General features: G+C 39.4%; 1 protein-coding gene across 2 annotated transcripts; it reads left to right on the top strand.

Annotated features, from left to right (window-relative positions):
* The first annotated feature begins 6,771 nt into the window (after window positions 1-6,771).
* Window positions 6,772-14,269, top strand: LOC120726565 (transmembrane protein 42). 2 transcript variants are annotated; one of them, XR_005694339.1, is made up of 4 exons: window positions 6,772-7,087; window positions 8,987-9,133; window positions 9,415-11,189; window positions 11,269-14,269. XR_005694339.1 is itself a non-coding variant. In XM_040020228.1 (3 exons), exons 1-3 carry the CDS (start codon window positions 6,911-6,913, stop codon window positions 9,559-9,561), a joined length of 471 nt encoding a protein of 156 aa, XP_039876162.1. In that variant the 5' UTR covers window positions 6,772-6,910; the 3' UTR covers window positions 9,562-14,269. The 2 variants fall into 2 exon arrangements, 1 of the variants encoding a protein (XP_039876162.1); XM_040020228.1 differs by having other exon boundaries at window positions 9,415-14,269.
* The last annotated feature ends 319 nt before the right edge of the window (window positions 14,270-14,588 follow it).

Genomic DNA, 14,588 nt, shown 5'->3' with positions numbered 1-14,588 from the left:
CATCTTTCTTCGCTACTGAGTTGTTAGGCTTCAGAAGGATAATAGATGATGCTATACTCGGATTAAAAAATTGTTCCTTTAATTTTTAAGTATATGTGCACCTTATACATGCATCCAAGTGCATACACATACTTTTCAAAATGTCAAAATACCTCTTTAATGAAAAAGAATCACATGTTGTGCTGCCAGCTTTTTGTTTCTGGAGTTCTTGTTTCAGAACTTTAGAGATGTTTCCCAATTTTGAACTCTGAACCATGCCCTACAATTTTTTTTTCTGATCCAGACATCTGAAAGGTACCTGTAGCAAGTGGCAAAAGGAGGGTTTTATTTGTAGATGTAAAAAAAAAAAAGATTGTTGTTCAGTCTGTGCACATTTTGAAAGGTTACAGGGAAAACTAATGAATAACAAGGCTCAATTTAGAGATGGCTGTCAGAATTTGAATAACTGATGTATTACATCAGTGATCGTATTATTATTTAGATCTGTGAGCTTGGCTGTCCCTGTTCCTGGTACTTCTACATAATGTTACACTGCCAATCACTTTGTGCACCTATTCACACTCATAATCTGCATGCCCCTCAGCATTTTGCTCCTAGCAGATTCAGAGTTCAAATCAAAGCCATGTAATAACATAGAAATAGACAGACACAGTAACCTTCGTTTGCTCAGCCGACACTGCATGTTCAATGAAAAGTTGGATTAGATTAGCATTTTACATCATCTAATTGTTTCTGGCAACCATGAGAACTGAGATAATTTTGAGCCAGTTTGTTTATGGAGCATTTTATCTGTTTAGTGCAAACTTTGCTACCCACCAAGATGGCTCCATAAAATGTCTCTCTTATCTGATATGTAAAAAAACTTTATTGTTTCTGACAGCTCTTACTTTGGTTTTACTCTACCGTAATCTTAAAATTATGACATCATGTCATCTTGAGTCAAAACATTTTTCTCTTTATTTAATTTGTGAGTGAGATGTATAACTGAGTACAGCCTATATAAGTGGCATGCAGCAGTGCTCAGCTTGCCAAAAGATTGCATATGTTTGCACACCAGCCTGCATTATTCACAACCTCGTCACTAACTACTTAATGAACTAGAGGGGAGCTATTGACCCTGTATGCTGACAAGGTCAGCTGACTATGTTTATTCGACTGTGTGTGTATTTGTGTGTGTAAGTCAGACAGAAACAGGAAAGAGAAGCTAAAAGCAAAGGAGAGGGATTTTATTGGATCTCTGCCTTTGACCGAATATTTCACTGTATCTCTCTCCCTACTGCCTCTTTCCATGCACAGGTGTAAGATGAAGCCATGCATATTCATTAGGAGGCTTAGAAATAAGCCTGCGTGATGCTAAATATGGAGGCAGCACTTTGTATGATTCTTTTTAATACCAATACTTGTACAAGAATGAAGACAATTAAGACCAGGAAATTAACACAAATGTATCAGATATGGCCTTCATAATATCAAAAATCCAGGTCCGTACATAACATATTTTAAGTGAAATTGATGAAATAACCTTCTGATAACCTTATCGCAACTAATTTAAAGCTCGTTAATTCATTGCTGTTAATGCAGTAGAGGGCATATAAAAGATAGATATAACTTTTGTCTATGAAAACTGAATCTACTGCAGGTTTAAGGAAGTCTCTTCAGTTACAAAGGTGCATAAGTAAATGCCACAAACCAGCATTATTTCTAACTGCCAGCAGGGGGCAACTCCACTGGTTAAAACCCCCCCAAGAAAACAAACAGGTTTGCAGACACATGACCACTAACCATGTGACATTAACAAATCCACCATTTTGGACGTGTGACCAAATGGTGAAATGTAGAGTCAAGTGAATAAAGCACCTAAAGACTGCTCCCCAACCATCTGGCAACCAACAATTGCAAGGAAAAAAATAGTATTATAATAATTGCAAAATTGACTTACAAACTGTTCAGTGATCCCCTGGCAACCACCTGTCACTAGGGAAAAATGTGTATTCCCCAGTCAGTTGGCAGAGAAATTCCATATGATTGTTCTGTTCTTTAGCATATTTTTGTGAACGGAAGTGACTGATTTACTGACTGGCCAGTGACAAACAACTCTCCAGGCTGTAGTGAAACTGAAAATTGCCACACAAATCAATAATGGAGTTTTCCTACAGAGTGAAAGTTGGGCCCTTTGGCTCAAGGGCTTCACAAATATTTCACATGGACAGGACCTGAAAGATTTTTGATCCACCATGTAATACCATCTGGAAAGTATCTGGCTGGCAACAGTGCAAGATTTCACATATCAAAAAATGCCAGCACCTTAGGACCACTTTAGTCCTTTAGTCAGTACTGAAAACGCAAGCTGCAGCTGTGAATTCATTTTCTCCATCATGAAGTTAAACTATTTGCACATCATATATAAAAATCCCTAGTTTCCATGAAAAATTATTCAAAATAGAAAGGTAATAAAAAAAAGACACTTCAAAGACTTTTTGCTTATCAAATTTCATTATAATCTATTTTAGTCATCAATCGTTTGCCAGAGTTAAATGTCAGAGTTAAAGCCATTACACTAATGAACCCTACAGTTTGAAGACATACATATTTTTTCATTATTAGATCACCCTGGAGGACCGAAAGCATAAAAGGCGGACAAAGATACTAGACAGCAGCGGCAGACCTTAAGCAAAACTGTCACTAAGGCTCTCTGTGGGCTCAATTATCCCTCATTTGAACAGAAGCAGAAGGACCCCAATTAGTGGTCTAACTTGACACTTGTGTTTGTCAGAGGGGCTTCAGGCTGGAAACTCAGTATGAGAAGATTTTTGCTTCTAAGCCAAAAGGATGACTGTGTCAAAAGTCTAAATGTGATGGAGTGAGGACAATGGTTCCCCTGAAGCTTGTTTCACTGAAATCAATGCAGAGGACACCTTACTTGTCTTCTGCCTTGTCATTGCTCACACTTTAATTTCCTCTTCCATGGGCAACAGGAAAACAAACACACATACTGCATGCAAACTACACACACAAACAACCTGCACTGTTATGAGCTTCAGGTTTTATTACTGCCCATGTTTTGTGACTCTAATTTCCTTTGAGAACTCTATGATTTGCTTCTTAGCTAAATTCTTGTAAGCTAACATACAAAGGCACTGACAGCAGCAATGCTGTCATAATAACTTCTTTATGGAATAATCAAAATGTTATTACTTCCAAATGTCAAGATGGAAAAGCAATGGGCAGATGTGGAAACAACTTATCAAAGCATAAACAGTGAAAATAGGTTGTATTTCAACCTAATTGTTACCTGAATCGACAGCATGCAGGCTGCAAGTCAATGATTTACATCCACAGCAGGTTTGTAGTCGATGTCTATATTTCTGCAGAACACTAGAGACCTCTGCTGGCCAGTAAAGATGTGGTTGGGGAAGTTGTGCCAAGTAATGATGTAATTTTCCGGATTTATAAACAATGGCAACAGTAGACTTGGCCTTAGCAAAGTAGGCCACCCCAAACCTGTCCAGAACTGAGCTGAGTATGACGAGGGTAACACATAATTTCTTAGGAAATACCAGGTGATATGCTAAATCTTTTGCAGAATAACCATTTCAGTATGTTACAGATGGAAAGACGCAGGTTTAAATTAGATTAACGAAGACTGAGTGACGTTTACCTGCTTCACTACTTTAAAATCCTGCTATTTGTGGTTGCTGATTTACTGTCATGACTTACCACTTCATCACTGTTAATGTGTGTTTACACACATACACATTCAGAAGTGGTGGCACATTGGTGCAGCGGTTAGCACTATCACCTCACTCCAAAGGGGATCTGGGTTTGAATCTGCTGGCTGATTCCTTTCGGTGTGGATGTTTGCATGTTCTCTGGATTTCTCCAACAATCTAAAAACATGCTTGTAAATGTCTGTCTATATTATAGACAGACATTTATTATAAGTATATTATTGTTTTATTGACTTATTTATTTATTTGTTACAGTTTTTTCTTAACTCTCTTGTATGAGAGCTTCAAATACGTTGTCAAAGGAGCCTTAAATCAGCTAAAATAGCTGTAATAATGATTTACTCTGTGATAAAATACATGATGTTGCTCATAGTGCAAGCAGTAGACTGTGCAGTCTGTTTTAAGTCTAAATATAAGCTAGGTGACGTTTTCTTTTTGCCTCCCTGTAGTTAACACTGTGTTTGGTAAACTTTAATCACAGTAATTTAAGATATTTTTCCACATAAATAAGCTGGTTGCTTCATTTAATTATTATATCAGACAAATTAAAGTGTTGATGTTAAATTTAGACTAAACCATGCTGGCTTAGCAGAAGAAACCTCCACCTCTGCCTTAGACTAAAACTACTTCGAGTATTTTTATATAATTTCTCATGGTTAGACCACTTAAAGTGCATCTTAAAATTATTTTATATAAATAAATCAAACTTTTTTGTTGAGAAAACTTTTTAAAATACATAAGAAACGTAGAAATCAACCAGAACTACAAAAATAAGCTGGTTGCTTCAGTAACCTGAATTATCTCCATCCATCCATCCATTTCCTTCCGCTTATCCGGGGCCGGGTCGCGGGGGCAGCAGCCCAAGCAGAGAAGCCCAAACCTCCCTCTCCCCAGCCACCTCCTCCAGCTTGTCCGCGGGATACCAAGGCGTTCCCAGGCCAGCCGAGAGATATAATCTCTCCAGCCTGTCCTGGGTCTCCCCCGGGGCCTCCTCCCGGTGGGACATGCCCGGAAAACCTCACCCAGGAGGCTCCCAGGAGGCATCCTTGTCAGGTGCCTGAACCACCTCAACTGGCTCCTTTCGATGTGGAGGAGCAGCGGCTCTACTCTGAGCCCCTCCTGGATGGCTAAACTTCTCACCCTATCTCTAAGGGAGAGACCAGCCACCCTTCGGAGGAAGCTCATTTCTGCCGCTTGTATTCGCGATCTCGTTCTTTCAGTCACTACCCACAGCTCGTGACCATAGGTGAGGGTAGAGGCATAGATCGACCGGTAAATTGAGAGCTTCGCTTTTACACTCAGCTCTCTCTTCACCACAACAGACCGGTACAGCGTCCGCATTACTGCAGCCGCTGCACCAACCCGTCTGTCGAGCTCCTGCTCCCTTCTCCCATCACTTGTGAACAAGACCCCGAGATACTTAAACTCCTCCATTTGGGGCAGGAACTCGTCCCTGACCCGGAGTGGGCACTCCACCCTTTTCCGGCTGAGGACCATGGCCTCAGATTTGGAGGTGCTGATTCTCATTCCCACCACTTCACACTCGGCTGCGAACAGTTCCAAGGCAACCTGAATTATCTTCACTGATATAATCAATTTTTGAATAACAGTGTCAATCTGTTGTACCATTTTACCAAAAGATCAGTATTTATTCAAATTTTGACTTTTTTTTTCTTTTTTGAAAAGGTCATGTCTCCCTTCTTTGCAATAAGTCAATTAGTTGTAAGAGCAGACATCACACGTTCAAATGTATTCACCTACATTTGAAAGTAAAGTAATTACGGCGAGTTTATGCATCACTGTTTGTGTTCTTTCTATTTCCCATGCACAGTCTTGTGTTTTACTATAAAGGCCAGGCAGTGTGCGCTATGCTGGGTTCACTACACTGGTGTATGAAGCACTGATTCATGCTGCTCCACATGAAAAGCCAAATTAATAGCCAAACGCAATGCTGACTGAATGGTCTCTCATCCATCTACAACCAGATGTTCAGCTGCAGAGTCCGATGAAGAGACGGACATCTGTCTGATGACTCTTGTCTCTATTACAACACTCTGATTAATACTCTCATTACAGACCCATGGATCTGAGCTGTTGCTCAATTCTCTGCCTCTAATTAGGAGACTCATTTAGTCTTGCTCTGGTTCCACCTCTCTTACAGGGTCCTCTCTCTATAAGGACCACCGAAGGACCATAAGTGACCAACACACATTCATACGCCTCTCACCCACTTAACTTATACCCTGTGTGGGTTAATGTAATGAACCTTTATACTGCAGCTCATCAGTATGCTAAAAGCAAACCAAGGTTTGTCCCTGGATCAAGTGGAGTCAGTGCTCTCCACCCACACTCAAGAACATTACATTAGTATTGACTGCCCTCTGCTCCACCCAGGATTTATAGTACAAAATAATGTGAAGGGACTTCAGTTCAAACTCTTCTTAACCTCACAATGTTTTAATAAAAAACTTAAGGCATGTATTCACTAATGTGGGATATATTATGTGATTTATACAAAAGTGTGACTTTACCTGTAATTGTCACTTCTCATAACTAAAATAAAATGAAAAAGAATATAAAGGAAATAGCCTTACTTTAAATATTTGTTGGTTTGGTATAAAAAATGGTATTACAACTTGCCTGATGGGGATTTAAATGAACATGTTTATGTAGACTTTGCATCCCTACAAGACTGAGAGTCCACTGCTTCCAAAAAGTTGTGTTTTTGTTGTAATTCCTTTACTGATTGTCCGAAATCTTGCCTCTATAATATACAACATATTAAATAACAATTAAAAAGACTAAAACCAACTCTGAAAATAATAATAATAATAATAATAAATTAACTTAAAAAAAAAACACCATGGAAACTAACTGAAGCTACACTGACTTAAAAACTAAGAGTCAAAATGATATAAATATAAAAAATAGATAATACGAAACTAAAATATCGGAACTAATATTACGGAACTACAATTCCCAGAATGCCTCGGAGAGCCACGGCCATGAGTTGTGTGACTGCCACCGGACGGCTGTCGATGGAAAGTGCAGGAAAACGTGCTCAGTGACAGTCATACAAGCATGCACGCAGCTCAGCGCCGACCAGCTTCAGCAGCAGACATGTAAAAAGATGGATTAGAAAATAATGTCCCTCGCCTATCATCACCATCATCACCACTACCATGTTCCCGGGAGTTTTCTATGCACTGCTGGCGGGTTTCCTCGGGGCCGTGGCGTCGTCCTCGGCCAAACTGTCGCTGGGAGCCGACTACCTGAAGGGTGTCTGTGAAACCGGACTCCGGACATGGGGAGAACAGCGGAAATTCAGACAGGCGGACGAAACTACCGCCTGTGACCGGGTGAGGCATTGCCGCAGTTAAACTCGCTTTAATTATTAACACAGTGAGGGTGAATAATAATGCTCGCCTGCGAGCGGGGTGATTTCTCACGAGGGAAGTTAGGGGGGTTATCCCCGCCCGCCTCTCCTCACCGCCTCCCTCAGCATCAGCACCATCTGCGGCATCACACTGGGGGAGCCCGCTCAGGCAGCGGCGCGCTCGTGGCGTACCCGCGCCCCCGAAGCACACCACTACAATTACTTGTATTAAGGCATTGTTTTATTCTATAAGCGTAAAAATTATCTCTGCGTGTAGATAATAAGCTGAACGGCTGGTATGTGATGGTGATGATGTCAAGTTTTTCTGTGAATGACCTTCAAGCTGCCTACATACGTCACACAGTGATGTCAGAAACATCTGCAGACGGCTGTCTGAAGCCTTAAACTGTAGAAACGTGAAAAGCAGCGACCCCGGTACGTGATTTAAGGCACAAATGAATTGACAGAATTGCAAATTAGGATTGCAGGTGGATGCAAAGCGAATGTAAAGGCTGTTACTTTGCACCACGAGATTTGCCTGCCTCACATCAGACTACAGGACGTGGAAACATAGAGAAAAACAAACAGGAACAATGCACTGTGAAGCTTTGGAAAGTAAATGTTAGAACTAAGTGACTACCTTTGGCCACTGGCCCCTCTATGAGCATGATACTGCTGGACGTTTCTTCCTGTTAAAAGGGAGTTTTTCTTTCCCACTGTCGGGAAAGAGCTAGGGGTCTCTCTCATTGTTGGGGTTTTCTCTGCATTATTGTAGGGTCTTCACCTTACTGTCTAAAGCGCCTTGAGATGACTCTTGTTGTGATTTGGCGCTGTATAATTAAAACTGAAGTGAATACCTTTTAACTAAGCTACATGTCTTTTGGAGATGCATGGTACAACAAATTGTTTTATACTGTGTGTTGGCGTATTTCTTTTGTGTTTCACAGGGTCACATTCATTACATTAGATCATCTAGCATTAGAGCTAGTACCATTATAATCCATTAGCATCAGTTTAATGATAAGACTGAAGTCAGTGTTGCTTTTGTCTCTTTTTTGGGAAATGGATTATACTCAAAATAAGAAGAAGGTGTAGAGAAAATCTGTATCCACAGCTCTTCAAAAGAAAGAGGAGTTCATTTTTTTTAGGATATTATGTTTGTTATTCCTATGATTTTTTCTCTTTATTGTAAGAGAAAAATACAATACAGTTCACTTTTATAATATTCACTCAAGTTTAAAGCAGGCCAAAATGACCCGGGGGTCCAAACAGTCTCCTGATGGGAAAATAGGCAAACAGTATAGCTGAATAGACTTAGCAAAACACAAACCATTCACAAAGATTTCACAGTTACAGAAAAGTTTGTCACTCTTTTGTAAAAGTCTGCAAAAGGTCAACTGAATCAAACCATCTGCAGGTTCACATATTGTGTGGCGGACTGTAACGCACAGTGAGTCAGTCGAGATTTTGTGTATTAATGCAAACAAATAATTAAACAAGAGCTCTCAGAGAGTGCAACTTCCCCCGAAGGGCATGGGCTGTACAAATAACTTTGATGTTTTATGATGTTTTTATTCCAATATGATGACATCAACCCGTTATGGCATCAATGTGACGTTGTTGGACTTTGTATTGGAAAAAGTGTGTTGTGCAGCTCTCTCCGTCGCCTTTCATATAATATATTACTCGATGTGGTTGCTTGAAATTTTTTTTTACAAGGTTAACTTTGACCGTGGATGCTAACAATGAAGGTGAAAGTCAAATGTTAGCCAAACTAGGTATTCATGCTGCCCAATACCTATTACATTGTTGTGATATTTAAAGATGGGGGAGAAAAATTTGTCAAGAGCATCTTTAATAAGTTTCTTCTCTCGTCTTTCAGCTTCATATCCCTCTGAGGCTGCTGTGTGGCGGCCTGCTTTTCACCTGCAATGCTGTGATGTGGACCTTCCTTGCCAAAGCACTCAGGTATTCCTCGTCCTCCACCCGAACCACTGTGACCACCACTGCCTCCAACTTCATATCTTCCGTAAGTGACGATCTGTCTCTTATAGCTCTTACTTCGTGTCCTCTGAGTGAAATCCTTTACATCAGACAGTAGAGGGTGAAAATATTTTCACGTTGACCTTAACGTCCTTCCTTCTTATGTAACCTGATTTATTTTAGAAAATAGGCTAGACTGTATTCAGAAATAACTTGTCACTGTGATTTATGGCTCTTCATTGTTAAGCTCAGCAGGGATATTGCCATTAGGGCACCTTTATTGGCAATTTGTTTCTAAAAACAGGCATGATGTTTTTTTCTTTGCAGGCTTTCCTGGGCCAGCTGATCTTTGGGGAAGCCCAGATAACATTGTGGTGGGTTGGGATCTCTCTGACCTTCTCTGGTTTGTTGGTACTGCAGAGGGTTTCGCCGCAGGATGGACAACAGAACACGGTTGCCAAAAAAGATGAATAATGTGACCTGTCTCTACCAGCTGGCTGTGGCTTGTGGTCTGTTTTGGCAGACATCTTCTCTGACTTCAGAGCCAAAGAACAGTAAAATCTGAAACAGCAGTTGAATTTAAAGTGTTTTCTTCTTTAATCTGGGCACACCTGGAAAAGTTATTATTCCACTTGTTAAACAGCAAGTAGAAATAGTTGTTTTCTTCCAGTCATATAACAAAATTCAGTTTCACCTGTTTAGCCTAAAGTGAAATTATTAATCAACATACTTAAAAAAAGATTGCTTTATTGAAATCAATATCTGTTTTACAGGTTGCTGTTTGTAGCCCTGCAGGATGTAAAACCCTGCTGGTTCAGCTGTGGTGCAGCCTTGTTTAGCCCTTTCCTAAAATCAGAGGAGATGTTGGCTTTCAGACAGTCAAACCAGAGCACATCCAAAGTCTGGCTAGTAGAGACAAAATAATGGATGGCAAAGTCTGAAACCATCTCTGTCCACATGTTATACAAAGAAGCAAAAATTATACTAGCTTTACATTACTTTTTGGAAAGTCAACAATAGCACAACAGCTTCTGAGCTAATAGAAACGATAAAAAGGAAGATAAATAAAAAGGTTGTTAGATATTTTGGGAAATGCATCTGTTTGATTTCTTTTTGAGAGTTACATGAGAAGATTGATACCACTAACATGTCTTTAGAGACATACTTTATGAAGCCTCATCTGGCATAATTTAGCCTGACTGGAAATCAAAGGGTAGCTGGCCTGGCTCAGTGTCAAGATAACCAAATCTCCTTTTAAACACATTTTATTTAAATAATTAATGCATTATGTCATGTTTGTGTAATATATTCATAAACAGAACTGCAAAAATGACATTTATTGTCTTTGTAGGTCAATATGTGTGAAACTACTTTCTAACTAAGGGTAGTGACGTCCTTCCTGATAAAGGGAGTCAAGGTGTTGATTTTACTCTTTGGTTTTTGACACAGAACACAAGCTGGGAGTTACTAGATTATTAGGGGAAAAGTGATTGGAGACCATAAATGACCAAAATTATTTTAACTGTGCTATAAACCTGCGATCTTGTTGCCTTTGAAACAGTTGCTTCAAAGACGGAACTGAGTCTGTGATCATTTGCAGTTGCTGTCTTCAGGCAATAAGAGCAACTCTGCTATCAGTTTGCTATTGAATGGGTCCAAATTGGCAACTACATGCGACCTGTTGTGGTAATCCAATGATTAAATAAATTGGTTAAAATTTGCAAATCTGTTGCCATCTGCATATGCAGAAAAATCACATTAACTACTTGCACTCAGAGTCCAACCAGAATCTCGTAGATTTGAAAGAGAAGTTCCTCCACAATTAGTAATGTAGTTACTATAGGACAGCAGTATAACTGTAAAGTGACGTAGGTGCTTATCAACCTTGCTTTTCTAAGGAATATAACCAGAAACCACCCAGTTGGCAACTAGTTGAGTTGAGATGACTAATGCAAAGAGACATGGCAGACAAGTTGCACTCATCAGCACAGACAAACTCAGATTGATTGCATCATGTTGGCAATAATATTTTCAAACCCTTGTCAACCTGTCTGAGAGCAGTTGCTGTCACTCTGAGTCAGACTCCGATTTTCTGGAGACAGGTTGCCTCCCACCAGGCAACCTGTGCAATTGTCTTGCAACTGAAAGTAACTGCAGAGACTGAAAGTGTTAGATGCTCAGTCTCTGAGTGACCAGTTGGTTGCCACAACTAGTCATCTGGCAACAACCAATTTTTCCCAGGTGCAAGTAAGTCACCATCATATTTTACTCTAGTGTGACTGAGCCATTAGACAGACTTTGTCCACCACCATTAACTGTATAGACATGAGAGTAATCAATCTTTTCATCTGGCTGTCTGCAGGAAAGGAATAGATACATTACTGTAAATGGAAATCTTTATAGGAAAACTCAAATAATACAGAAGGATAATTTAAGAATTTCTGCACATATTTGATTTCCATGTGTCATCATTAGCAATGGACAAATAACATCTTCTGCTCTGTGCATCACTCAGCCTGTGCATTAGGTATTGTATTCCAAAAAGCTCTCTTAATTCTCCCATTTCCTTAAGTTACTAAGACACTCACCACAACATCCAGCACCAACATTGCATTTTATGCATGCTCAAGGCAATGTTTTATAAGTGAAGTCCTTAGCTAATGAAGTGTGCTTATATTTTCACAAGTAATAATGCTTCTGATGTAGCACTCAAAGGCTTATCCCCCCGAGAGAAATTCTCTCTCTGCCTGAATTTATTTATTTTTATCTGCCTTTCTTGACAGCTTGAACCTTAACCTCGAGATATGAGCATGACACATATTTTGATTCAGAGGCAGCTGATTTTCGATTTCATGATAGATGTGTGCATATTACCAAGAGGGCCTGAACTCAGATAAATCACACCAAAGCATCCTCCTGCATCTACAATCCACTCAGAATCAGAGTGACGTCCCCTTTGTGAACCGCTTCATTAAACTTGTGACTTAAGTGTCCCCCGCTATCTCTCCAGTGCCAGGCCTTGCGATTGCCAGTTTAGCTTCTTTGACCTGAATTTAAATTCTCATATTAGTCTGTCGCACATCTTGAATAATAATTCATTATTTCTTTGGGCTTCATAGACATCTCTGTTCGCTAACAGCTTCCATCAACATCTCTGGATGAGTCGGTGAGAGTGCAATAACGTATTTTCTCATACACTGTGACGTGTGTTACGGAGGGAGCTGTGAACATTAATAAATGAAGAGAGAAAATGTCAATATATGCTACCAGAGGGAAGTTCTCTTAGTATAATCAGCTACAGGGATTTGCCTGAACAAGACATCAAAGGCTGCTTTAATGAACAGATCACATTTTGCTGTTGTTTGGATACATATCATAATATAAATGCATAATGGTAGCTATGGTACTTGTCTGTAGTATCTCACAGCAGTAACGCACAAATATATCAAATGTCCTTCCAAGTGCTGCTGTGAAGGTTTTGTACCATGTGATTTGCATCCCGGTTAATGTGACTGCAGTGAAAATGTGACTATAATATTATCTTCTCATATTCAAGGCACGCCGAATAATATTTCATAGCAGGGATGTACATGAAGCATCATCAGGTGTTTATGCCTCAATGTTTTGCTTTAATTTAAAAGTAACAGTAAGATATTTTAACAGGAGCCTGATGAGATCATTATACCACTCTGTAAAAAAGCTTTAAGTGGTCAGCAAGACTAGAAGAGCGCCTATATGCTAAGTTAAGCTAATCAGCAACTGTTAGTTAGCTTAGCTCACCAAAAATATTTTAAATGGACTGTAAATACCAATACATTTGAAATTACAAGCTAAGCTGTTGGTTAGCCTAAGACTAAAAAGACTAAAAAGAAGATTGCTAGTAAATAACAATTCGATTTATATCCTATGCTAAGCTAATCAAGTAGCTAACCTAGTTAGTTAGCTTAGCATGATTTAAAAATTGTTACATAAATCCATATGCCAAACCATTTACAACCTAACTTAAACTAACCAGCTTGCAGCTGGCATAAAGACTACAAACGGCTGCAAGCTAATTTAGATAACATCAATTCTTAAAAATGTCAAACTCATTCATTGTCTGATTAGTATCAGTGTTCAGAGACTTTGCTTCTAGACCCCGTATCATAATGACTTTACATTTTTACACCTAGAGAGTCTAAATGTTAACAAAGTAATATGTCAGTGAGTTTTAGAGGGGTCTTTTTGACAGATCCTCCTTCTCCCATTTGCAATCTTAATGTTAGGCCTATCTATGAGGTTCTTGGCTGTGGTAATGATCTCATCTGGCTCACAGCAAGAAATTAAATGCTGATGTATTTCTTTAATCTGCCTTTAATATCTGCCTGGCTTTTCTCCAGTTAACGGCATGATATGGGAAACCATGTTCCTGTGAAGCCACTCTCACTGTAAGATAAGCATCCAGAAATTCTGCAGTAGCAAAAATTATAGCTTTGTGAGAGCAGCATGGTATTGAAGTGGCATGCATTTCTATCCGTGGGTGTCCAAAGTGATTAGAAAATCACTATAGTAGGGCTTTGACCTGACAAGCTGCATGTCACAATGACAAGTTAATATGCTGCACTGCAAGAAAACTAAAATGGTCTTAAACAGTGTTTAACTTGGTAGCTCCGTAATGCAACTATATGATGCAGCTGTTGAACCCAAATGATAATAGAATGGGTCATTTTCTGGTGATTTCACTACAGGCAAGATGCTGCATTCTGCATGCTCTATCCAGGCAGCTCTTTGATTTAAAACAGAATATTTCAAATAGTGACAAAACATGACTCTTCTACTGTGTGCTGGAAATTGTAGAGTTCATGTTTGAAAACAAGATAAGGGGAGCTCACTGAAGACCTGAAGGAAAACAGACTGATTTTGTGTCTGTTGTACTCCGGCTCCTGCTATAAGCAGCTCAGTCATCGCTTTAATCTGAAAGCTGCTACACCAAAATATTTCTTCTCATGTTCAACTTTTTAATATGCATTGAGACAGTTTGATTAGATTGCTCTAATATGAATCATTATTAAAATGCATTACAGATTATGTGGAACAAACATTTGTAAAAGTGTAAATATATTGTTAATATAGAAAAATGTGTAAAGTAAGATCTCCATTGAGAGAAGGACCACCCAACCTATTAAACATCTCATCTAACAAACGGATTGTTTACTCATTACTGTGTTGTAGTAAGATGCTCTTAGTAAATCTGAAGCTCTGCTGTTTCCGGTTAATTCAGATTGAATGGGAGTGTACGTTTTCATGAAGAGAAGAGGAAATTCAACCACAGCAGTGTCCGATAAAAAACAGCATTACTGTTGATAATGGGGCTGGAGAAAGTGCTGTCCTTGAGCTAGTTTACATCTAATTACACAATGAGATGTGTGCTCTGTTAGACTGGCCTCCTTTCTTTAAGTAGTCTTGTTCCAGTAAAAATGGAAAACAGCCCTTCATGAAATCTGCAAAAGTACGCTCAAAAC

Source organism: Simochromis diagramma, unplaced genomic scaffold (genome assembly GCF_900408965.1).
Source record: "Simochromis diagramma unplaced genomic scaffold, fSimDia1.1 OVJJ01000753.1, whole genome shotgun sequence".
Classification (NCBI taxonomy): Eukaryota; Metazoa; Chordata; class Actinopteri; order Cichliformes; family Cichlidae; genus Simochromis; species Simochromis diagramma.
This window is presented reverse-complemented; position numbering and strand designations above follow the sequence as displayed.